This window comes from Topomyia yanbarensis, chromosome 2, assembly GCF_030247195.1.
Source record: "Topomyia yanbarensis strain Yona2022 chromosome 2, ASM3024719v1, whole genome shotgun sequence".
Classification (NCBI taxonomy): domain Eukaryota; kingdom Metazoa; phylum Arthropoda; class Insecta; order Diptera; family Culicidae; genus Topomyia; species Topomyia yanbarensis.
This window is the reverse complement of record NC_080671.1, coordinates 431,970,219-431,997,515: the sequence shown is the minus strand read 5'-3', so window position 1 is coordinate 431,997,515 and position 27,297 is coordinate 431,970,219. Positions and strand designations below refer to the sequence as shown.

General features: G+C 38.6%; 2 protein-coding genes across 3 annotated transcripts in view; one reads left to right on the top strand and one right to left on the bottom strand.

Moving 5' to 3' along the window:
• Positions 1 to 27,297, bottom strand: part of LOC131685474 (uncharacterized) — a 151,487-nt gene that overhangs the window by 64,345 nt on the left and 59,845 nt on the right. The window lies entirely within an intron of this gene.
• LOC131685476 (carbonic anhydrase 7) lies at positions 7,189 to 23,790 on the top strand. Its single transcript, XM_058969209.1, has 6 exons — positions 7,189 to 7,581; positions 22,015 to 22,142; positions 22,241 to 22,331; positions 22,520 to 22,673; positions 22,726 to 23,080; positions 23,149 to 23,790. The coding sequence occupies exons 1-6, from the start codon at positions 7,527 to 7,529 to the stop codon at positions 23,308 to 23,310; spliced, it is 945 nt and encodes a 314-aa protein (XP_058825192.1). The 5' UTR covers positions 7,189 to 7,526; the 3' UTR covers positions 23,311 to 23,790.

Genomic DNA, 27,297 nt, shown 5'->3' with positions numbered 1-27,297 from the left:
GAATGCATTGAACATAAATACCACGCACCGTTTTAAATGACGGCTTCAAATAGATAGGGTTAAGATCCGAATTGAGACTACTAACTATCCCGATCAGGACGTCGTAGCAGAAAACTATCAAATTTATATCCCATGATGATATTTATTACTCACTGTGTTATCTTTATGATATTCCAATCAGAAATGCACGCACACTTATCAAGATCATATCTTCTGGTGATATCGTTGGATTATTGAAATGATATTAATGTACGCATCTAACGATGACGTTATAGTGGTATATTTTTTCACAATTATCTTTGTACGCTAACGCTGAATTTTGAATGATCTGCTACATTACACAAATAACCGTCTTTTTGCTACCACATTAAAGTCTCTTTTTAAATCGAATTTTCGAAATTTCTTTGATTTCGTAGTATTTGCGGATGGATTTGCAAAGTTTCGCGGTTTTGAGTATAGACAAGTTTTAGTTGCAAGTGGTTGGAAAACTTGTCAGTAAGATGTTTGTTTGATTTACTTGGTTGCGGTTTAACTTCTTCTTCAGGTGTTGGGGTGAATATGACCCAATACGATCTTTCAAAATGCGATAACTTTTTCATTCTTGCACCTAGAAGTTTGGAGTTTCTTGACTTTTCCTCTTTCAATAGAGTTCAAAATTTTCGAACATTTCTGAAGGGTTGTACAAAAAAAGTTACTAATAAAGTGTTAGCGGGTCATATTGACTCGGATTTCGAACTCAATTTTAAGACACATTTTCAGCCGAATCTATACCCAAATTGTTTGTAAGAGTTTCAGTTTTCCGTTTCTGGTAAATATTACCGTTTCTGACCAGGTTGGGCAGTGGGAATCGGTTCCGAATGGGGTTATGTTTGGCATGCATAGATGTATGCGGAACTGTCATGATAAATCACAGGTTTATTGACAGAATACTAATAATAAACATGTTGGAAGTATGTCGTCTGATCGCTTCGTTGAGAACCTATAGTTTTAGGCAACATGAGTACATTTGGAAAATTGTGGGAATTGGATCTTATAATTGATCTCTAGCCACGGTCCTAAAGTTATTGAATTTTTCTGAGCTTGTTTTTGAAGAGCTGTTCCGAAATATGGATTAGTGATAATGCTTCGAATGGGAAGCGATTTTTGATTAAGGGGTTATATACAAAGTTGTGGCGATAAAGTGAGCTAAGTTCGTGATTTTTTTAAAGTGTTTCATGCAAATTTTATTTGAAAAAGCGAAAGACAGTTCGTTGGTAGTACTATCGAAGATAGAAAAATAGATAGAGGTTGTCAGAGTTATGGCCCATCCCCCGAAGCGTGTTTTTTTGGCAGAGGTTTGCAGTGAACGTGGTGTACTTGAACGGATCGGCATCCCAATAGAACATTGACCATGTTGACCAAAAAATTGAGTTTTTTGGTGTTCCAAATTTTAAACGAAAATTCATTGCAAAGAATCGAAAAAATTTTGATGAAAAAGGAACCGTTCAAGTACACAAGAATGTAAATACAAACAATTCAAAAAAAATTATGAAGATCGGATGAACAATTTTTGAGATATCACGTTCACCGCAACGGTACCTTTCAAAAAAAATCATTCCGAGATTGCGTTTAAAGTTATGTGTTAACTTCATTCGTGGAAGAGCCAGCTCGCTACAAATGGCAGTAATTTGAAATCTAATGCTCCGATCTGCATGAAATTCCGCACATGTACTTTCAGAATATTCAATATTTTTTTTCCGATTTCTTGAGTTTCAACTATAGAAAACCGCTTAAGTTGATAAGCCTATAAACAAAAACTTGATCTTCGAAAAATTACATACATTTCAATAGTTCGTCGCTGTTGTGCTATCTTATGACAAGCGCAATTTTGCACATTTCGAGAAAAACGATTTTTAAAGTTTGAGATTGAATATCTTGAAACTTATAAATGGTGTAAACAATTCAAAGAATACAATAGATGCTACTATCTGTCCTGTATTAATCTCTTAAATATTACGTAGATCGGTTGACTATGTTGCGAGTTTTTACTATAAATGTAAACAAAAGTCGCACTCACACGTGTCATAGGTGTGTATTGATGACAAAATTTGTATGGCGTGTCATAATCGTGCATGGAAAATTTTCCATAGAAATAAATCATCAATTATAAACTTTTATTCATATCTTTGGCTTCATTTGGACTATACACAATCGGTGAGATGTATTTTGAAGGAAATGGGTCAGGGAATCTAGAAAAAATAATTATTTTTGCATACAGTGTTGCCAAGTATGCTATATTTCCAGTTTAAAACTTAAATTGCATTTTTCTCACAATTCTTGCATTTTTTGTTTTGAAAATGATTATGCCATTGTGTTTCTCAGATAGTTTCACATATAAAAACATCTTATACATCAAGATAATTTGAGCCAATGCCCAGACACAGTCATTTGAAGCAAAAAAATAAAAATTTCTCAGCACGTTTCTCGCTATATCTCAGTAACCAAGCAGAATGTCAAAATTCTGTAAACGCCACTTTGTAGAGATTTTTTAGACAATGGCATATCTAACTCAGTTCACCCCAAAATGGCGTTTGTCATAAGATAGCACAACAGCGACGATTTGCTAAAATGTTTTTTTTAATGCGTAAAGTTGAAACAAAAGCTCAATGTGGTTTACAACGACAATAATATTTTGGAAAGCAAAAAATGATGAAAAATGACTTCTCCCGTCTGTCCGTAGGTCAGGATCAGTTTTTATGAGCAGTTGATTTTTGTTGTGTTATCAATTATTTACATAGCCTCTAGGAAGGATTGAAAATAATAACAATTTTAAAACATTTCAAATTAGTGGCTATAAATTATGTATATTTGAGTTATGAATTGAATGGTGTAATAACATTTTATATAAGAGGATTCGTTCTGAAGTTGGGAGCTTTCATAGTGAAGAATAGAAAAATAATGGCTCGAAAACATTTTTTTCGGTCACGATCACATTTTTTCCAAACAGTTAACTTTGGATGTTTAGTATCTTTGAAAAATATTACAACGTAAAGCAGCACCTCTTCTAATAAAATAAGTTTGATGATTAATCCTACTAGAAGTACTATATAAAGCATTCATTCTTCAATCAAATTTAGGTCGGGATTTAATGGATTCAGCAACGTTTTCGAAAATGCAATTTCAACTAACTTTGTTGAATGGGGCGGGGAAAACCGTAGTAGTAAGTCGACAAGGTGTACAGTATACTATATACAGCTCACCTGGGTTCGATTCCCAACTTCCGCACATAGAATTTTAATTTATGACGATCAGTAAGTTTTCTAAACCGGCAATCAAACCTCAAAGTAGTGGATTTTTTACAGAGCAACACAAGTATCGATCAACACGAAAGCGGAACACAAACAATTATGTTTCTGAACTTTTACTAATTTATCAAACTAACATTAAATTTAAGCATTTTCGAAAAATCAACGATTTTCATATGCTACTAAGGCCGAGGGCAGGGACTTCCGGACGTAACCGATTCATGATCACACGAACAAGAACGTTTGTAGGTCCACGTTTTTTGAATTTATATGTGCTAAAACGTCTTTATGTGTACGTGGATGTTCGAGAAGGACTCGAGCGTTTGTATGCTAACATTTTTTATTGTGTGTGCTAGCATGTATAAATAATTGTTTATAACCATGTGGCCATTTGCACATTCACCTGAGTTCTTGAATGATCGCGCGGACCATGATCGTGCTTAATTTACAGATACTAGAATAAAGTTCCCCCACATCACTAGAGTTCCCGGTTATGTCGCCATGGAACGTGTTGTCTAGCGGATATGAGCAGCATATTTCTTTTCTTGGTCCAACTAAAGGAATAATTCAAGGCTGCTTGGACCGAGGGTACGGGCTTCCGATCGTGGCCGATTCATGATTGCGCGAACGGTGGGTAAATGCTTGAGACCGCGTTTGTAAAGTTGTAAGTGCTAGAACGTTCACTTAATTACCAGGGTGTTTCAGTGTTGGCGAGATCGCGGACGTAAGTATGTTTGGATGATTGCAATTGCATGTTCACGTTTGTAGCCAGGTTTTTGTTATCACGAAGGCCACGAGTGTTTGTAAGTTTGGAATGAGAGAGACTGTGAGTGTATGAGAGAATATGCAATTGATTGTGATTTCGTTTTTTGTATTGCAGAGAGAACCGATTGTTCTGAAATGGTGAATACATCCATATCCACCGCACCAACGGGAACATCACGGGACGCGTTGTCGAGCTCGATGGCAGTTGGCGCATCAGTAGTGAAGATACTCGAGAAGTAGCTGGCAAATAGGGAACACTTTGTCGCCGTCGTAGTCGCTACTTCGCCATTGTAAACCATCCTAGACGGAAGACCCGTTTCCTTCCTCTTCGTATTAACAAAGGTCCAGAAGCCCTTCGTAATTCGTCGTAAGTTTTGTTGGATACGATTCACGTATCCTTTGTACAGCAATTTATTATAACAGCGGTACTCATTACTGGCTATTGCGAAAAAGCGCTTGAGAATAGGGCATCGTCGATTTGTGTACGCACGTAGAGCTTTGGCACGGATGCGTTTCAGATTCCGAAGCATTGTATTCGACCAGGGAGGCTTCCTGGGAGGTTGATAATTTGGAACAGATTTTTCAACACAGTCAAGGAGTAACCGATTATAGAGATCAACTGCAACATATACATCCACTTGATCAAGTAGTACACTTCAGTCAATCAGCAACAGTGAGCGGCGTAGAGCTACTAGATCAGTTTTGCGAAAATTACGACGATTCACAGCTAAAGCTTCTTCATATAGTGGTGAACTAATAGTGGAAATGGATATTTCTAAAGCGGGATGATAGTTATCCAAAGGAACGATCACACTGGAAGCTTCACTCACAGAATACTCAGGCAAAGCATTCTCATTGACGAAGACAAGGTCAAGAAAACGAGATTGATGGTTGGAATTCGTGCTTACTTGACTTAGTCCGTGAAAAGCCAACCCGTCCAGAAGTAAGCGGCTGGCAAGATTTGTTGTCGAGGATAACGGATTAGGGTAAGCGTACCCACGTCCAGAAGAAACCCACATGAGCCCTGGTTGGTTGAAATCGCCAAGGACTATCATCACATCGTTTGTATCTGCCTGAGAAGAAGCGCGCTCTATGGAGTCTAGGTGGAACTGCGTAATAGAACAATCAAGTCGTTTTTCTGGAGGAATGTAAACAGCTCCAATAAAGTAGTTCTTCGTTTGCGTAGTAATCTTCGTCCAAACTGCTTCAGTGCTTGATGAACTATCCACACCAAACTCACAGGAGGCAAGTGCAGAAGAAACAGCGATTAAAACTCCCCCGCCGCGACCATGGATACTGTTACGAGCCCCTCGATCCGCACGATAAACCGCGTAAGAATCCCCGAAGAGCTGCATCGATGTAATACGATCATCAAGCCAAGTTTCCGTTAGAACGAAAATATCGTAGTCGCCGTCAAGAGCAGCCAAGTACAAGTCCTCGATTTTCGTCCTGAGCCCTCTGACGTTTTGGTAATACAACCGCAAACCATCGACGCCATGTGCAAAGCGTCCCGACAAATTACAAGGACGTGATGTACCCGATTGCAAGCTGGAAACCAGAAGATTTTCAGGAAACGAATCGTCATTTAAAGCAAAATACTCGCCTGATAAGGGAGTTGGGAAGACCCCCTCACGACCTCCGAACGCAGGGCCGGGACGACTAAGCAAGCTGGTCGCTGGCACGACTGCTTCGGAGCGCTCGGGGGCTTCCGTAGTGCGGCATAACAGGCGTCCCGGTGATGGCAGCGCAGCGTGAATTTGTTTGTGCAGTCTTGGCGATGGCATACATCGCCATCGACACACAATGACCTCCACACTACGAGCCGTATCCACTAGCACTGCCATAAAGCTGTGGAACCATGTTTGATCGCTAGTTTGGGCAGATGCAGAGTATGAAAAATACAACACATAAAAAAGGCCCATAAGCCCTATCGATCTCTTCGATGCACAACTACCGTGGCGTAATCCAATAACCATTTTAAAGTAATTGTCTGTCAGAGCTCTTCGAAACAACTTAATTGAGGGTAGGATGGTATAGATGAATTTCAGAGCAAATTTGGGAATATAAGGCTGTTGTATTAGTTGTTTTTGAGTTGTTTTCAAATTCGCGAAATATCACATTTTTTTCAGATACTCAATATTTTCAAGAGAAATTTTTACTCGGGGTGCTATTCCAACCCATTTTTCAATCGAAATTCTATTATTTTAAGATTCCCCGTACAATTATACAATTAATTTAATATATAGTAGTGGTATATTTAATACTGTTTGATAATATGGCTAATGGTTATGCCAATAAAAAAATCATTTTTAATTACTTGATAAAGTGGTTCCATTAAATAAGCTTGAACTGCTATAGTGTTGGAATTTTGACTTATTTAACACGTGCTTAAAACCAGAAGATTTATTGGCCAGGCTCTATGACGCCAGCGGGTTGTAAAAAAATTCGAATTCTAGATTCCGGAATAAAATTCCAACGAGCAGACGACCTAACGTACAACGGCAATCATAGTAACCACAAACGCAAAGGGCCCAAATTATAATATCAAGGCATAATGACTTTTATAGATAACCCACTAGGTCAGTCAAACATACTAATGAGATAGCCGTAAAATCTATAGAAAATCAATATTCAATAAGAATTTTAGAGTTTCTATGCGCAGAAACCAAACGAACTATAGATCGTAAATGTAGTCCTAAAACGCTACGCGCGCCAAAAAATCCATAAAATGGCTGCAAAACTGGCTCCTCCCCGATCGTAAATCCTACATACACAATTTTTCATCAGCGTCAATCCGTGTCCAAAAAACCAATCAATCGTGTGGCTTCGGGCCCGTACGGAGGAGCTCCTACGAGCCGAAAAAAATTTCATTGCTTTATGGTAATTTGGCACTCTTGTGCGTCCTAAAATGCTTCCCCGGCATTGTGCGACAGGAATGTAGAACTCCGGTTTCCAAGCTGAGCAACCACAGTCTGGAAAGCTACACATGGCATACCTGCTAATGATATTTGCAGCTCGTCATCACCGGCGGCGACGTCGTCGTGGTCGTCGCCGTTGTCTCGTGGGAGTATCATCAAATAGCAATTATATAAAACACTATCTGCAGACAGGTCGCGGATCCAGTTATCAATCGCTAATCAGTTGGGACACATATTGCACCTCTCGGGTGTTCTTGGGTTCGGAAGGATAATGTGCCACGATCTGACGACGAATTAGGTGTCGTGGGCGGGGGATCAAGTGTTGAAGTGTCTGAATTATTAGGTACGTTGGCATCGTAAATAAGATATGTGCTGAAGTGTGACCCTGCGTGTGTACATAATCTATATATCCGCCCGTCGATGATTATTACGGTAAACGTTTGGAAGTGCTAATAAGTGATTCGCAAGATCGTACCGCAGAACGTCCCAGCTCGTCACGATTTTTGTTCAGTTGCTGAGTCGATAGTCGAAGGGTCCAAACCAAAGGAAACCACCGAAGATGAGCCCTGCTATCGCAACTTGGATTGGACTGGCGGTAATGCTGCTAACTACAGGTGAGAAAATAAGTTGATTTTGAAGGGTAACCGCGAACAAAAAAGTAGGTGAGGTTCAGTGAAATCGAAAATTTGTTTCTGTAGATGAGTTTGCGCGGGATCGGTTGCGGTAATGAAGACAGTTGTGGAACAATCAACAATCCGTCATAACCGCATGTGGTCAGTGGAAACATGAGTGGCTTTCAGTGAAATCAAACTTCTCAAGTGTCGAGAGAAAAAATATTGTGTCAAAAGTGCTTAGGCTTGTACGAGTGTCTTTGTACAAGCTATTGTTATTGTTTTCAGTACGGCGATATTGAGTGTTCGTGACTCACTGTGTTAATTGTTGAAACCATACATCAGATTTCCTCGAGGAATATATTCCGATTGTGAACTAAATGAGACAGGGCCAGCAAAAGCCCTATTATGAGAAAAGCAAACTCCACAACTGAAAAATTGTCGTGTATGGGATTCAACACCTGAAAACTCGAAGCACATTTTTACCGTATTCACAAACATTTATTTGGTTAACTTTACCATATCGGTACAATTTTACACAAAATGCATTCAAGTACCGTTCTGGAATCGGCATATAATTCTGTCCCCAAAATTTTAGAATGATCGCACAGGTTCTGAGGCAAACTTCTAGCAACGCTGCTGTGATGGACGTTTGTTCCAACTGGTTTTTTTCGAGAGTTGTCCTACTGGAGCTGCACAGCTACGTTCTCGAAAGGGCTCCCCGTCAGAATCACACACTACAATTGCAGACGAGACAGGCAATGTCGTCCACTGCTTAAGACCAATTGCAGCGGGCCGTGGTTCTGAATGTGATATTTATTGTACGGTTGTAGGTATGTGCGGGCGTAGAGACTTCGCGATCACGTGTATTATCGCGAAGGGCTCGAGCAGTTGTACGATAGCGTGTTCAATTGTGTGTGCGTTTGTATGTCACGTGTGCTAACGTGTATGTAACTTCGCGTGTATAAGCATAAGCATAAGCATAAGCATAAGAGATCGCCCGTAGTTGCTACTCCGTTATTGACCAGAACCAAATTAGGTTGCAAAATGTTGATTGGAACAACATGCTTGGGAATAACATGATGAGCCACATTGTACAATCTATTCCGATCCCTGCATGCTGATCAATACCAACGCCGGCTACGTCCGAATGCAGATCTTCTGGGAAAGGAAGGAATGTTAGTTCGATACATGTTGCTACTAGAGACCGAGGAATCCTCTGCATCTCCACATGTATCACGGGAAGGGGAGAGTTGTTAGTGAGTGTGCCAATAGCGTTATCATGTAATAATTGCTCTGGGCAGCCGGCTGCCGAGAATTTGGGAAATTTATCATTTGTTGTATTAATACGATTAGCAAAATAAGCAACTTGAACTCCGGATAGCCGGCTATAAGAAGCACTGCTTATATTTTTTAATAATATTCAATCACGCGACGAATTTATTCGTGGTTTCTATCGTGTCGGTGCTGATTTTACCCGACGATCGTTTGAATAAAATGAGGAATCTTATACCGAAGGTTCATCAGACTCTTCCATAGATGTCGCGGAGTTGGTAGTTTGGAAGGAAATAAGGTCTAGGATTCGCTCCAAGCAAGCGATGCGACCTGTAAAGCACAGTTTATTAGGGATCATCCATAAATGACGTAGCATTTTTTGAGCAATTTTGCCAGCCCCCTCCCCCATCGTAGCATTTCGTCACAAACTTCTAAATACTCCCTGGTAATTACGTAGCTTGACGGTAACTCTCCCCCCCCCCCCTGTCCCCGTGATTTTTTTAAAATAAAAACCGATGTTAGTCATTCCCCTTTGAAAAAGCTACATAGCCTGACATGACCCCCTACCCTCCCGTCGTCACACATCATCACAAAATGCAAAACTCTCCCCTCTCCCATATAATGCTACGTCATTTATGGATGATCCCTTAGTTTGTAGTTCAGTTAGTTTTCGAAAACACGATCGCTCGAAAAAGATCTTGTTTACTTTTTTGTTCTTTTAAAATCTGGGTAGCCAGCTACCGAGAGTATCCTATGTTTTCTAAACAAAAGCAATTTCAACTCCACACAACCGATCGTGGGAGTATTGCCCAGAAAAACTAATCTTATCTGCTTAATGGGCCGGATCACTATTTATTGCGACATTATTTAGACTAACTTCGCTATTCCTTCTCTACGATATATTTTTTGGGTTGCAAACTATCGAGTGATAACACGTTATACAGACAAAGAGTTATGATAGCTCTAGATGTTATAAATCAGCGAAAGTGTTTCCTATTTCTAATATCGGATTGTTTGTGAAATACATGTATACGAACGATTATATCGAACATTGAAGGGAAATACAAAGGATCGTTAACCTGATGGACGGGCTTGTTACCAAAAACGGAACTTGAAATTAGATTCATTAAAACAGACGCGGCGAATTTTCAGTACGTATTGATCCGCTTTCATCGATACTAGTCAAATTAAAGTCTTATTGGAGCTGATTATTCACTTACCAATAGCGTTTTCAATATAATAAACTTTCCCCAAAAGTTGAACAAAATCTATTTTCACACATCGTCGAACCTCCTGTGTATTGAAAATGTCCAAAACTATTGATTGTCAACTGCCAATAACTTTCCCTTCAATATAAAACACTCCCGAAAAGTTGGCAAAAAATTCGATTTTGACACATCGTCGGACCCCCCCCCCCCCCTGTGCTTAGAAAATGTCCAAACTATTGATTTTCAACTGCCAACAACATGTCCTTCAATAGTTATTTATTTCTAAACAATTGAAATTTAACCGCATCAACTTCAACTCGAATAAACTATAGACACTCATAGTAATAGACCAGCGAAGGTACTTTTATCGAGCCAAACGAACTGTCAAAATCCGGAGCCAAACGAGCATGACGTCATTCAATGCAAACAAGCAGAACAAGTATTGCGATTTTATTTAAAAAAATATATTTTGTTATTCACAGTAGGCTTCACTTTTCGTGTTCGTATTGGTATTTCACAATGTTATTTAGAAATATATTTATTGTGTTCAATATAACTACACAAAAAACATTTTACTTATGCTCTTTTTCATCAACTTTGTGTTTCTGAAGAAATTGGATTTTTTTCTCAATTTCTTGTTGCTCAGTATCAAACATATAACTTCTCTTTTGATTCATATATTGAACCACTTGAAAACTTATTTTGATAAAAACAGATGATCGAATACAGTCGAGAACGTTCGAGCTTGCACATTTTTGGGTGATGCCAGTTTAACATGCTTGTTTTTCTAGTTGCCAGTTTTGCGATTTTTACATCCGCGAGTCTATTACTATGAGTGTCCATAGAATAAACGGAAAAGTAACGCAAAATGTATCGCGATAACCACCGATGAATTATCGACGATGACGATGAATCCGACGATACATTATCGTTAACGGAGTTTCCGATGACGTTGACGGGTGGTTAACGTTATCGACGATGACGATTAATTATCGATTAACAACCCTGAACCTTAAGGTTCGCCCAGGTTAAGTCTTCGGTACGGAGCAATACCTCGACCTAGGAACTTCTAGCATGTTGTTAGTCGCCTCTTACGACATGGGAGCAGTTCCCAGAGGTTCTATTCTTGGCTGAAATAGTGCAAAAAGATTTCAGCCCGCCGGACACCACACGGCTTTGTATGTAACTTCGCGTGTATAAGATCTATTTTATAACCGTGTGCCTTTCGCGTATCCGCGTGTGTTCTTGGGTGATCGCGCGCGGACCGTGAATCTAATACATAATTTTTTGATGCACGGCTCAGATGCTTAAAGGAAGTGAGATCTTCCATATCACTATAGTTCTCGATCATGTCGCCATGGACGGTGCTGTCTAGTGGATGAGCTTTATTTTTTGATTGGTCCAACTGCATGTATAGACCTAAGTTACTAGGACGGAGGATAATGATTTCATGATCGCGCGAACACAGACGTTTTTGTAGGTTCACGTTTGAGACCGCGTTTGAAACTTCGTTAGCGCTAAAACATTTATCATTTTACCGGGGTGTTATCGAGTTTGCCCGATCGCGGGCGTAGCTGTTCATTGTTGATCGCGAAGGGCTTAAGCGTTCGTATGTTAACCTGTTTGTCACATGTGCTCGCGTGCAAGTGGAATAAAGGAATCATAACATGCCCAATAAAGAAAAAAATATACATGAATAAGACTATTGGAAGTACAAAAGAAACAGACTAATGGAGTAGAGAAGAAAAACACATGTAACATGCAATCAAACTACTTTAACTCGTCTAAATGTAACAAATGTTGTTTACTTATCATTAATGACAATTGCATTGTTAGAATTTTTATCATGCTATGCCGACCGAGAATTAATGATTCACGTGCGTCAGTAAATAAATTGTTCCAAATTTTTTTAAATCAACCCTCCCGAATGAATAGAATCAAACGCACAAATTGAACACCGGAAGTATTAGCCAAAATTCTAGCATATGCACCAGTTCTGCATCCATTCCCTGACCCAACTGTCACAAATATTCAGACGAACACATACGCAGATAGTCATACGATTAGTATATAACAATTGTACACTAGTACTAACAACTACAACTATTACAAAGCGACAACTAATTTAATTTAATTATTAAATAAATTTTATTAGGATGTGCCCGATGACGAAGCCGACCGATAAACGACCCCTACTAAGAGCCCCGTCCCCCAACACTGCCATTAAACTGTGGAACAATGGTATCAAACACGGCCCACAGCAAAAGTCAATCCACGCCGACCCGCCAGCCGGCCACGCCAGCGCGCGCAGGCTAGTGGTTAAGCGTTAATATGCGCAGGAGCAGAGTATGAAGAAACACAAAACATAAAAAAGGCGCATAAGCCCTCTCGGTCTCCTCGATGCACCACTATCGAGGCGTAATGCAATAACCATCTTAGAGCAGTTGTTCTTTAGCGCTGATGCACGCAATATGAGGAAGGTGGGAACCGTCCATAGCTCTCTATTACAATTCCACCATCTTCTCCTCGTCAGTTTACAGATTGCAGGGTTGTAGTTAATTTGCGCTAGGTGAATTGTGCTATAATTTCGTTCCGCTATATATTACATATTAAAATTCCATGTCGATAGGCCAGTGCTGCGAAAATTTCAAAACCAGTTACCTATTTCTGCTTGTATTTGGCCAAATCAACACATTCAACGCCTTCCTCATTCATTAACTTTCCAACTGACTGAAGGTTCATGCAGAATCGAATGCTTGAGTGCAGAGGAAATATAAATTCCTTCACCAACCAAAGCATTCATTTTTTATTATATGGACAGTTTGAAGGCCAACTTCTATCTTATACAGTTTTGAGCATAAGTGAACAGCGTAACATATATCTGGTGCACTTTTGCTCAATAACCCTTCTCAGAGCCAGCATAGAAACAAATTTCAGTGTGCACATATCCGAACCTGAATGCGCTGTGTCGAATGGCGAGAGAAACGAAACAAACATTTCATTCATCGCGTTGGGCATGAATTGAATTTCATTTCTCTTTCAAGTTCATGCAGGGATGTCAATGTAATAATTGTGTTGTAGTTTAAATATGCCGAATGGGATACAACTAATTAAATAGAAGTGTGGCTCGAAACCTGTCATCCTGTTCGTGCAATTTTTTTTCCAAAGTTTTCCAATACTATATAATGTATTTGACGGAAAATCGAAGTCAATCATTCACTTAGTCATTTCTGCTATAGAGTTACGTGTTAATAGGCGTAGCGCCATCTATAAATGACTAGTTGATGCAACGATTTCACTGATGATAGAGGAGAAAATTCTTGCACCCTAATTAATTGAGAGCAGGTTGAAATTGTTTAATATATTTTTTCCTATGTTTATATATTTTATCCAAAAAATTTTCTTATTGTAAATACGGGCTAAACGAGGTAAGTTACATCCATTTTGCACTGAAATGTTGTTGAATAAGCTCCTCATAAATAACCTGCCCTACTATCACAAACTCCTATTCCTGAAACATCCATGAAAGTACATAGTATGGGTTCCCTGCACTTTCGCAAGTGGATGTTGAACTAACATTCCTTCCCTTCCTCGACGATTGTAAGGACGTGGCCAGGTGTGCACTACGAAAAAAAAGCGGCAACCTGACAACATGACAGGTTGGCGTTAGTTGATTTCTTTTACACTTCCTCAAAAAGTCGATATTTTTATATAATCCCGCTACTTTTTTCTTCAAACGGGTAATGTTTCGAAAAGCCATGTATATCCGTTACCTTGATCTCAATTGAGTAAAGACGAAGGGGGATGTTTAATCCATGGAAATTGGATGTCACTGAGAGTCTAGAAATTTTTAACCAACCCCCTTCGTCTTTATTAAATCGAGATCAAGGTAATGGATGTACATTAGGGTGACAGGAAAAAAATGACCCCTATCGGCCCACCTCTGCGTCGATTCCTAGTCCCACCAGGAGTACTTGCACCAAATTTGAAGCAAATCGGACAAGTCTAACTACCGGACCAACGGGCCTGAAGTTTGTATGGGAATTTTCAACAATTTACATGGAGAAAACCCACCAGCACGCATTTTCGCCGCTAGGTGGCACTGTATGCATCGTATTATCACTGTAAGTGAAAATAAGAAGGATAATTGAATTATCTACAACTTAGTCGAAGACTGCAAGTAAATCCGACTTTGTTAAAAGAAGTTATTAAACTTTTAACGAAGTGATGTCTGAGTCAGTTTTGCATGGGGCCTAATAGTGCATGGTTGTGTATCAGTACTCGATTCACACGAACTAAACATTTTTGTGAAATAATCGTTAGGTTTAGCTCAATGGTATGTTCAGAAGAATTATAGTAAATAATACGAGTCATGCTTTGATTAGAAAATTTTAGTTCCACCTGTTACCGCATAGAGGGCGCCGTCGTAGCCGAAATACGTATCTGTAACAGAAAAGTGCATTTTTGCATTTTGTTCATCATAGTGGAATTAAAACGGAAGACAACGGTTAAAGTGTTTAATGTAACATTCCACTAAGTCGCTCAAAAACAGTGCTTTTGTTAAAGTGTTTAATTTGATTGTTTCCTTCGAAAACTTCAAAACTCCGTGCACGATTATAAATTAGGGTGGGGCAAAGTGATCGTTTTTTCAGTACAGCACTTTTTTGGTTCCATTTGGGGTCCCAAATAACTACAAAATTTGGGATCGATTGATTTTGGCCTGGCGTAGCTAGCGCATTGCATTTGAAATTTGTATGGAAATTAGTATGGGAAAACCAACTTTTTCACATTTTCAATTCTACAGACTACAATTCTTCTTGTAGTGTGCCAACAATTAGATAGAGGTGTAGCCCAGGATAGGCTGAACAATTATATGGTATTAAAATGTCTCTAAAACAAGTTATAGCTTTGAAAGTATTTGAAAAAGCACGTTTTATGTTCCACGTGCGAGTAAAGTGGGAACATTATAGACGACATGGGGGCAGAATTCAAAATCTGACCCACTGTCGTAGATGCCAAGGCTTTGGGCACGGCGCAAAAAATTGTCATTTGGATTCCAAATGTATGATCTGTGGTGATAAATCGCACACGAAAGATACTCCGGTAAAAAAAAAACCACAAAAAGTTTCAAATGCGCTAATTGTAGCGAAAACCATAAATCGAATTTCTGGGGTTGTCCTGTTCGAGAAAAAATTATAAATTCTCGTTCTAGACAACAAAAACAACAAATTAAAAATGTACCTACTTCTTCAGGTACACTTCAAGAAAACACGCCCAAACGTGTTAATCCGATTCAAAATAGATTAACAACTTCTTCTACCTCCGTCACACCATACTACAATGGTGTGTCATCTTATGCTTCAGTGGCAGGTAGCAATGCCAAAATAACGGCTACAACTACCACACCCTCAATCTCGTTTGCACCCAACGCTTCCTTTAGTCCAATGGATCTAGGTAGCGTAACGGAAGAAAAATTAAAATACCTACAGGATGCTATGTTACCTATGATGATTGCCATGTTAAATTCTACCTCCATGTTTGAAGCTTTTCAAGCGGGTTGGGAATTTGCTAACAAAATTGTAATGAAATTAAAGTTTAACAATGGCTTTAAATAATCATTTAAATTTATTAAATTGGAATGCTCGTTCATTAAAAACGTGCGAAGACGAATTTTTCAACTTCTTGAGGATACATAATGTGCATATAGCCGTTGTGACCGAAACTTTTTTAAATATCAAATTGAAGAGTAACTCTAATTTTGTTATTCATCGATTTGATCAAATTGTTGGATTCGGCGGAGGAATCGCCATAGCGGTTAATCGCAGGATCAAACATTCCGTTACGCCGTCTCTTGACACCAAGCTGATTGAGAGTTTGGGTATCGAAGTTGAAACTGATCTTAGTATCTTTTTTTATTTCTGCAGCCTATTTGCCTTTTCAGTGCACTGCCGAGCAAATGAATTTCTTGAAAGGAGACTCACAAAAACTTACAAGAAATCGAAATTCTTCATAATCGGTGATTTTAACGCCAAACACCGAGCCTGGAATAATGCTCAAAGCAATTCCAACGGTAAACTACTTTTTAATGATTGCTCTGCTGGTTATTATTCAATTTTGTTCCCGAATGATCCTACATGCTATTCGTCTGTAAGGAATCCATCAACAATTGATTTGGTTTTGACAGATCAAAGTCACCTTTGCAGCGAATTGATTACACATGCTGACTTTGATTCTGATCATCCAGTAACTTTTTCACTTTCTCAAGAAGCTGTTTCCAATCCCATTAGCTCAGTGTACAATTATCACAAAGCGAATTGGGAGAGGTACAAAACTTATATTGAGAATAATTTTAATCATGACCTTGATTTACAAAATAAAGCTGACATTGATACGGCATTACTAAATTTAAGTGATTCTATAGTTGATGCTAGAAATTAATCAGTACCAACAACACAGAAAAAAATTAATACTCCTATTAATGACGACGATCTTCAACTTCTGATTCGCTTGAAGAATGTTCGAAGACGTCAATATCAACGTTCTCGTGATCCTGCTATGAAATGTATCTATCAGGATCTACAAAAAGAAATTAAGCATAGATTCAAACTCTTAAGAAATGAAAATTTCACGAAAGAGGTTGAACAAATTAAGCCAAACTTTAAACCTTTCTGGAAACTTTCTAAGGTTCTTAAGAAACCTCAGAAACCAATTCCAGCTTTGAAGGAAGGTGACCACATACTTCTTACAAAAGAAGAAAAAGCTCAAAATCTTGCTCAGCAGTTTGAAAGCGTCCATAATTTTAATCTCAACGTTGTGAGTCCTATTGAAACCGAAGTCTTACAAAAATATGAAAACGTTTCAAATCAAGTATTGTCTCTAGACGATATTGTTGAAACAAACTATGATGAGATCAAATCCATCATGAAAAAGTAAAAGAATATGAAAGCTCCAGGTTATGATGGAATTTTCAACATTCTTCTTAAAAACCTTCCCGAAATCACCATGAGATACTTGGTCAAAATATTCAACAAATGTTCTTAATTAGCATACTTCCCTGAAAGATGGAAAAATGCCAAGATTATTCCTATTTTGAAGCCAGATAAAAACCCAGCAGAAGCATCTAGCTATCGACCAATTAGCTTACTCTCTTCTATTAGTAAATTATTTGAAAAAATCATCCTAACTAGAATGATGTCACATATCAATGAGAATTCTATTTTTCTTCCTGAGCAGTTTGGATTTCGTATTGGACATTCAACTACTCATCAACTTGTGGGAGTAACTAACATGATAAAGGCAAATATCTCAGAGGGCTGTTCCACTGGAGCTGCTCTTCTAGACATCGAAAAAGCTTTCGACAGTGTTTGGCACAAAGGTTTAATTGCCAAAATGTGGGATTTCAATTTTCCAATTTACATAATAAAGATAATTAAAAATTATCTTACTAACCGTACCCTACAGGTTTCTTATCAGAATTGTAAATCTAATAAGCTACCCGTTAAAGCAGGCGTCCCTCAAGGATCAAGCGTCGCACCAACACTTTACAATATTTTTACCTCTGATCTTCCAAATCTACCTACAGGCTGTAAAAAGTCACTTTTCTGTGATGATACTAGCATCTCAGCCACTGGGAGGAGTCTTCGTATTATCTGCAGTCGACTGCAACGAAGCTTGCATATATTCAATGATTACCTGAAAAAATGGAAAATTTCCACTTATGCGGCAAAAACACAATTGATTGTGTTTCCGCATAAGCCAAGAGCTTCTTCTCTTAAACCAAATAATAACCATATTATTAAATTTAATGGTTTGAATTTAACGTGGACAGATCAAGTTAAATACTTGGGTTTGATTTACGATAAAAAACTCACTTTTAAGGATCACATTGAAGGAATCCAAACAAAATGCAACAAATATATAAAATGTTTATACCCTCTTATAAATAGGAAATCTAGGCTCTGCCTAAAGAACAAACTATTAATTTATAAACAAATATTTAGACCGGCAGTGCTATATGCAGTGCCAATCTGGGCAAGTTGTTGTGCTACTAGGAAAAAAACGCTTCAAAGGATTCAGAATAAAATTCTGAAAATGATTTTGAAGCGTTCCTCCCTGGTTTAGCACAAATGAGTTGCACAGACTTGCAAACATAGAAACATTAGAAATTATGACGAACAGTATTATAAGCAACTTCCGACAAAAAATCGTTGCAATCTCCAATTGCAACGATTAGCTCTCTTTATGGTTTATAAGTTAGTTTATAAGATTTGTTTAGCTCCTTATTCAGAAGACAAGTAGGTTGAAAACATCCTACTGAAAAAAAAACTTAGCTGCGAAAGCATATAACTTAATAATAATTGACTGAATCATGTAAACAATAGGGATGAAAAGTTACCACTTGTAATGCAAACAAAACAATATAATCAAATAGAAAATAATATAAAAAAAAACAAGTTATAGCTCTTCAAAGTTCAATAGATCGAATTAAATGCTAAAAATCCTTTTCTTTTGGCAACACTGCGGGTGTACCAATGATATTTCATATAGCATACCAAAATAACATGGTTTACCACATTGGTGTTTGGTTGAATTATTCAAAAGCCTAGCTCAATTTCGTAGGCGTAGATTGTTGAACAATAGGGCGTAGTGAGGAGAGGTCTTTAATATGTAGAAATTCGAACTGAAATATTGTCGAGTTGGAATGTTCAGATGAATTATTTTAAAACATTTGCACAATGTCCTATGCATAATAGTAACGACGAAACGAAACATACTGTATTCCTCTGCTTTGACTTATATCAATAGAAGTAAAGTTGCAGAATGACACAAAACCCAACTATATTTTTTTTATTTTCTTGTTTAGTTCTGAGGAAGAAATAACCACCACAACATTAGCTTGAGAGTGCTACCAATGGCATCACAGGGTCCTTTTCCATGGGATGTTGCAAAAAATGCCTGCTTGCGAAGTTTTTCTTATTTTTGTGTTGTGCTGCTGGACCATCAGACACTTAATAAATTTTAGAAAAGTTTGTCAATTGTTTCATAAAATTTATCATTTTTGAGATGAACAACTGAACTGCAGTCTTCCAGTTTTCCAGTCTTCATTCAAGTTTGTTATGTATATATACCAAATTCGTTACTGATACTTGTTGCATGTATCAGGCAACTAGCAGTTGGGAAATTGGATTCTGAGATGACTTTAATTGGTTTAGCTTTCGATAACAATACACTGGGAAAAAAATCAATTTGGACAAGGGAAAGTTTTTTTTAAATAACTTTTTTTCCTTGAAAGTGCCCAACTTGAATTTTTGACGGTAGATGGGGAGCATAATCACCTATCTTGGAACAAAATTTCATCCAAATCAAAGATGGATTTTTTTTAGTAAATCGACTTTAAATTTTTAAAGTCGATTTTTTTCAGTGTAGGAGTCGATGAAGATTTTTTTCAATATTTTTATTCAAAAGTTTGACTAATTTTGTGAAAATCACTCCTACAACATTTTTTGTAGGATTTGTCATTTTTACACTATTTACATACTATGACCTGTTGTCTAGAACATTTTTGAAAAAAAAATTATGCAAAGTAGCCTTCTGTGACACAGTCTTCATGTACAGAGAGTTTCATTAAAATCTGAGAAAGTGCTGCCAACTCCGAATACGATTTAGCACGAAATTTGTCATATGCAACATAATTTCCACAATATCAAAATGTTAGCAAATTACGTAAATTTCGTTGAATGGCAATTTTAAGAGCCATGTAGCCAGATTTTCATTTCAGCGGCCCATATTCGGTTAGCCCAGGAACGCTTACCTTGGGTTTTCACGTGTTAAGATATATATGTCAAAATGCCAATCTTGCTTACCTGCAAATAAACAGAAATGGATAAAGGAAAATTAAATGCTTATAATATATGTGTTTTTCAGACAACTAGTTTAGCACAAAGTTGTTTAAAATCGATGAAAGACCATGCTGATGCCATGTTTCGCATAATGCAAATGCATCGCATTTCGAGTTATTTAATAAAAATTCAAAAGAAGCGATTTTGAAATCCCGCTATACAACAATGATCATATTCGTGACCTCGTTCGATAAATTATGCAATCGCTGAAAGGAGGAATTACTTTGCAGTCAACTGCATCAAAAATGTTTTTACTGCGGGAAGAAATCTGATCAAGATGATTGTAAGAGGGTCAGAAATATTTAAAGGTGTAAAAATACGGTACTCAATATCAAAGAATTTTATTAAGCCAGCGCTGGATTCTTTCCCTAGCTAAGATATGAGAAAACTTGGGGTTTTGAGGTCCCAGGAAGTGCTGGGAAAACCTTTTCTGAGCTCAGGTTTTTGGGGCTGGGAACTGCTTGCTTCTGTTTTGCACCAGTACTTCCTCGAATGGTTATTTTTGGGGGACCCTGAAGGGGCACCTTTTGGTCTTTAAAACGCAGCTTATGAGATTAAATGTTCCTCCTTTTTCTACTTTTTCTTTGCTACTAGGCATAGCAGAAGTTGTTTCCTCAGAGATGCCTTCATCAGTAGACAAGTTAGTGTAGATGTTCGTAGGGTCCGCTGGCGTAGCTATCTTTAGCATTTCTGCAAAAGATTGCTTAGAACGTCCCTGAAGGGAGCGCTTAACTTTTTGCTTGCGCTGTTTGTACGCAAGATATGGCGGGAGATCATGTGGATTTCCTCCACAGTATAGACACTTTTCAGCATCTCTACCACATGTATCATCTACTTGATTCCCACTGGATTTCCGCGAACGAACCTTATTGCTACAATGGGAGGCTGAGTGTTCCAGTAGTTTGCAGTTTGTGCAGTTATAACCCGCGACACAAAAAGGCGAACCTTGTCAAAGAGGAAGCAGTTAGGTAGAGCAGAACAAACTAAAGTCACCCGATAAGAGTGTGAGCTGACATATGTCATCTTCCCGTCAGTTGCAACTGATGCAGAATGCAAACGTTTGCAGCCCAGTGTCTTCATTGGCTGAAGCGTGGGGTTTTTAGTACAGCAAACCCCACGTGTCAGCAGATCCGCGCGATTTAAGCTCGAACCGGAGACGACCCCGTCAAATTCAACCCGATTAGATGGTACATATACTCTATACCCCTTCGTAAAGGGCCCGTAGCCCGCATTATCATTTGCCTGCTTCAAACGATTTACAATAACCCGAAGTTTATTAGGACGAATTTTCGGGTTTTCTGCAACGGCCGAATATCTCTCCGTCAGAACTCGAGAAATCTGCAAAAAATTCAAACATTTCTTGTCTTTGTTTCGGAAGAAGATCACAAATGACCTGGTTGCGGAAGGTGCATAGAATTTGAATCGGGGGGACGGTTTTATTTCTATATCCATTTCGCCTTGAGGTAAATTATTATCAGAGGAAGTCATTTTTGCACCAACCTATTACCCAGTATAGTCTGGTATTGGAGATAAGAATGAGAATGTAATGCAATATTATAGCGGCACTTAACTTGTAAATGTAGTGGTATCCAGACGGTAACGGTAAACGCTTAAAACCCAAAACAGGGGAAAAAATGCTGAAACCTCGACGAGACGGAGAGTGCGCAAGATAACCGTGACAGCGGATTAGCACGATTCTTTATAACGTTACACTGCACTGACTGGAAAAGTCGACCTATCGGCTCGAGAGTCACCGAACGAATGAATCGAGGTTCTGTGTTGGCGACTGAAAATGAATGTGATGTGATGAATAAAAAGAAATTCATTCATAAATCTGTATTATTCATCATGCAATTGAATATCGCACAATAAATTAATTTAAATATTTGTAACTCTGTAAATCTAATTTATACACATTAGATCGCGGTTTATTTAATTTGGTAGGACTAAAAATATGTTAAAGACTCTTCCTAATTTCCAAGGCCGACCAATCAAAAACACAACACGAATCTCCATATCTTACTAATGATCTATTTCATTGTTTCTCTCACCAGTTCCAATCGCATGGAGCGCCGATCATCACCGTTTCGGTTACACAAGACCAGAGCAGCGACGGTGGGCAAGAGCACACCAAAGCTGCGCTGGAAAGCATCAATCGCCGATCGCCGTTGCCAGCAGCAGGGTAAGAAGCACCCGGAGGAACCGAGCTACGATTCCCACCAAGTCCATTTCCATTAGACACGAAAATAAATCGTTCAACTTTTTCCTCTTCTACCACAGGCAATTGCATTAAACATGCCAGCGATCGAGCTGGTCGGTTACAACAACCTCCTGCCGGGACCGATCACTCTGCATAATAATGGACATTCAGGTAATGATAAAGTGAACGGGTAACGACTCTATGTTAAGTAACGCAGTTTAATTGGGTAGACATTTACAAAAATTAGTAACAAACGATCGAAACATTAGTTTATTTGAAGTAATGTAAAACAGATGCTACCAATCTAATCAGATCATGAATATTCTATAATCAATAATTGATTCCATTGTATTCCACAGTATCTCTAGGAATCCCGAAAACCGATCCCGAGAAGGGCCGACATCCGTACATCTTCGGTGGCAAAATGCAGAACGAATACGAACTGGAAGGGCTGCACTTCCACTGGGGAGATAAGAATAGCCGTGGATCGGAGCATGTTCTCAACGATATCCGGTTAGTATTGTTACTACTCTGTCTAAAGAAGACAATAACCCATTTTTTTTAGATACCCACTCGAAATGCACATCATCCATCGAAACAAAAAGTACAAAAATGTCGCTGAAGCATTGGGATACTCCGATGGTCTGACAGTGCTTGGATTCTTCTACCAGGTCACCGAGCACGAGAGCCCCGAAATTGCCCATCTACTGCGATCATTTCCGCTGATCGAGCAATTCGACGAACAGGTTCATCTCAACTTTACCTTCACCCTGAAGTCCATCCTTGGGGATATCGATCTGACTCGGTTTTATACCTACAAGGGCTCCCTGACGACGCCACCCTGTTCCGAGGCTGTCACGTGGGTACTGTTCCCGGACGTGCTAAGCATATCCATCACGCAGATTCGTCGCTTCCGGATGGTATGTCTGCAATCGAATATTAGTTGTATATGGATGAATAAAATTTTGATCTTTCAACTCGATCTTAGCTCGACACCGGCCTACCCGGATCACCAATGGTGGACAACTACCGGGCACTGCAACCGCTCGGCAATCGGCGACTTTTTATCCGGAAGGTTAACTCACGCAACACTGCACTCGATGAGCTGCGGAGCGGGTTCGATCACACCCAGTGGGATTGGGTTTACTGAGCAACCAACTTCGTGGTAGATTACTTGACTTAGAAGGTCGGCGTGTAAATAATTAGCCTAGCCTTTTCGAGGGGGTAGGCAACGGGAAGCGTGGTTACCAAAAAATAACAGAACAATGTAGTCAGAAAGCAATTGTTTAGTTTTAGTTTTATTTTTATGTTGTAATATGTTCACATCTTATATAGATTAAAACTTAAAAAAGAGAAGGTCAATGAAGCGTAAAATCTCTTCAAGAAAGGACATATATTTCGACTTCACAACTGGATTGAACTTGAATGTTCAATCCAGATAAATTAGTTCGAATAGAAGTAATAATAGGATATATGCTAATGTGTTCTCTTAAGCCTAAGGAAAACTACGTTAATTATCGACTTTTCAGGTAGATACATACTGGAAGAAGCTAACAAATTCAGTATCGATCTTATGCATTCGCTGAATATAACCATGCGATATTTATGAATTTTAGGGCATTATGATCATAGAAGCATTTACTACAATTCTCTAGAAAGAAAACTGTTCTAATTGTTTCGAAAATATGTAAGTGCTTTGATCTTGAAAATAGTCTTATCACGGAGGAACGATCTAAAATTGGTCGTAGAGTGTATTCGTAAAATGGTACTCTGAAATTTGTCTATTTTAAATTGAATTCCTGAATGAAAAAATCCGAAAGTGTCCATATCGGTTAAAATACACCGGTTATGAGCTTTTGGTTTGGCGGGTTCCCCCCTTAGCCTAATATTTGCTTTGTATTTTATACGAATTGAAAACGGAAAGAGATCACAGTAAGCTGCGATACCAAGCGACTGGAAAAATTCGTGTCAAGTGTTTTGCTTCTATATTAGGTTTTACACCAACCGACATAACCCCATGAAATGAGTCAGATGAACTTCGTTTGACAAACCTCGGTGGTTTGTTTACATAAGAGTTACGTGAGTTCGAGTGTAACAGATGAGCACCCGTTGCACTCGAACTCACGCAACTGACAAGTAAACAAACCACCGAGAATTGTCAAACATGAACTTCATTCATCATGAGTTCATTTGTGTCGTCATGTTGTAGAATTCAATATTGAATTCTACAACATGACGACACAAATGAACTCATGATGAATGAAGTTCATGTTTGACAATTCTCGGTGGTTTGTTTACTTGTCAGTTGCGTGAGTTCGAGTGCAACGGGTGCTCATCTGTTACACTCGAACTCACGTAACTCTTATGTAAACAAACCACCGAGGTTTGTCAAACGAAGTTCATCTGACTCATTTCATGGGGTTATGTCGGTTGGTGTAAAACCTAATTGGAAAAATCGTGTTTAACTACTTCTTCGCGTATTATGGACGGTTTTCGTCAAGATAGCGTCGTTGTGTGTGCTTGTTGTCAGGCTTTGTACCGGTATATCTACGGCGGATGAAAAACATTCAAGCGGTGATTAAGCAGAATATGGTTCCGCTTTTCGAAATTCTGCGCATATTCTTGAAGGGAGGATCTGTTCATCAAGAACACCGAAAGACTTCGATGCCCCTCAAAACGCTCGAGCCATCCAGAAGAATTCGGGACATGAGTGTTGTCTTCTGTAGGTCCCGGATCGCACAGTTCACCGCAATATTCAACACCGGTTTCGGAGCTGGTACGCAGGTACGGCCACAGACTGGAGTGGTAAATTTTATATGAGTCAGCAGGTTCAAGATCGGACACGGCGCTCACAGTTCACGGTAATATTGAACACCGGTTTCGGTAGCTGGTACGGTAAGTATGATCGTATTTTCAAATTTTTTTTGCCCAAAACCCAAACCGAACGAGTTTTTGACACGTTCCAGTTTTATAGCTCATAGATCCTTGCAAGGTCCGAGTTTGCCCAGTTCTCCCTACTTGAATACTAAAACAAGGAAAAATTCACATTTATTTTGTTCCTGAAATAATCTCCTAAGGACAATGAAAGTTTAAAGCGCACGTGCATTCTAATGCTGACTTCGCTTTGAGATCGGAGTCGCTCTAGGTTTGCTCTGAAATTTCAATTTTATATAGATTCTGTAAATATTAGAGCAAATCTAGAGTGACTCCGATCTAGAACCGAGATCAGCATAAGTGAAGCAGAGCGAGTGAAGGCACTTTAACCTAGGCTCATTAGCCAGGGCAAGGAGTAAATACCTCTGTCCCATCCCAAACGACCAAAGGAGTGACATTAACCTTCTTCGCCAAGTCACTCCCAACGTTTTTTTTTTCCTAACCCTTTGAAAACTGAAACGGTTGGACGGTTGTCCTCGTTTCTTCCTCATTCAAGTTTGAAAACAATCCGTTGATTAAATTGTTTATTAAATAAATATTTAAATTTCCGTATAATATTGAAACATCTTCAAATCCAACTCCAAATTATACGAATTGAAAACGGACAATAACGCAGTTGGATAAGCCACGAGTTAATAAAAAACCTGCTTTAATCCCCCTGATAGTGCAAATGTGCCTTTCTCATTCATTAAAGCTATAATTCAATAGCTCAAAATAACATTTTGGAAATGTCTATTATATTCTTATCGTACTAAGTAAGTATATATAAGTGCATGACTGCCACGACCCTGTAACTCCGGAACCAAAAGTCAGAACAGAATGCAATTCCTTAACACTTAATGGAAGTATTATAACTTTCATTTGAAATCAAGTTTGTAAAAATCGGTAAAGAGTTTGCTAGGAAATAGGTGTGGAACTTGGCGAGTTTCTCTGAGGCATCAACATCCGTCATAGGTGGCCAATGTGGTCAGATTGGTAATTAGTGACCTAGTCCCGCAAATCCAAGTAATGATGAACCTATTTGAATATGTATTACATCATTCGGACACCATGGTGCGAAATCAGCAAAGTTCCAAAAAGTCGATTTTTCTAAAAAAAAACTAAGAGTGGGTAATGTCCGGGACATAACCGCGGTGTTGACGTAGGACTAAACTTGGGCATATCATATGACATTCATGGATAATTTGAACCAATGCACTTTTTGAATGAATGTTTTCTGGAAATTTCATGTCGAATGAGATTGCCACATTCACTGATTTTCTAGGACTTGCAAAAACCTTCGGGTTTGTAGATTAATTTGATAAACATTTGCTTATATGAATCACTGGTACATGTACAGAAGAATTGACAGGCGCAAACTCAATCCAAGTTAGTAAATGGAACTTTCTAATTCAATTCTTTCTCCATTATGTTTTCATCCTAAAAAGAACGGTTTGCAGATAAACTGGTGATACCAGACGAGAATCCTTTCTAACGATTCTAACCTTGCCCGAATTCGCTTCTGCTGCGTACATACACGAACATTCCCCTTTCGCAGCTCACATCGAATGAGCATTGTATATCGCAATGCGATTTCTTTTATAAACTTCTTAGTGCGGATGGAAGTCCATCCTTTTGTGCGACAAATGGAAATATTTTCATCATTCTTTTTAGTGTGGCTTTTGCTTAGTAGCAGGGTTGCCACATTCACTAATGTTCTTGAAAGATTTGCAAAAACCACCAATCAAAGCAGGCTAATTAATGCTTTTACAAAATCATTTCTATCAAAATTTACGGTAAAATCTACGGAATCTACTACACAATTGTTTTGATTATTTCCCAACGAATCGCGCCAAAATCTGTTTGTTCCGTACAGCACAGCGCAAATAATTGACGTTGGAAAACAAATCGGCAACTTCAGCTGCCAAACACTTAGAAACGATCGAAGCATTTTTCCGTCAATGTCACTTTTCTGACTCAAATTTTTGTAGGTATTTTCTTGCTTCCGTCCAATTGGTCAGTTTATTAGTTTTATCGTACATTTTCGGATATTATTATAGAAAATAACTAACCCGTTAAGAGGGAAGTTATTTTCCAAAGCACGGAATGAAAATTTCAATTGTAATTCTTCTGAGAACGATTTTGTGGTCCTAATAAGAACCGTTTGTTGTCAATATTATTTCGCCGTTTCCCGCTCGGCATGATGATTATTCGCTTGGTATGG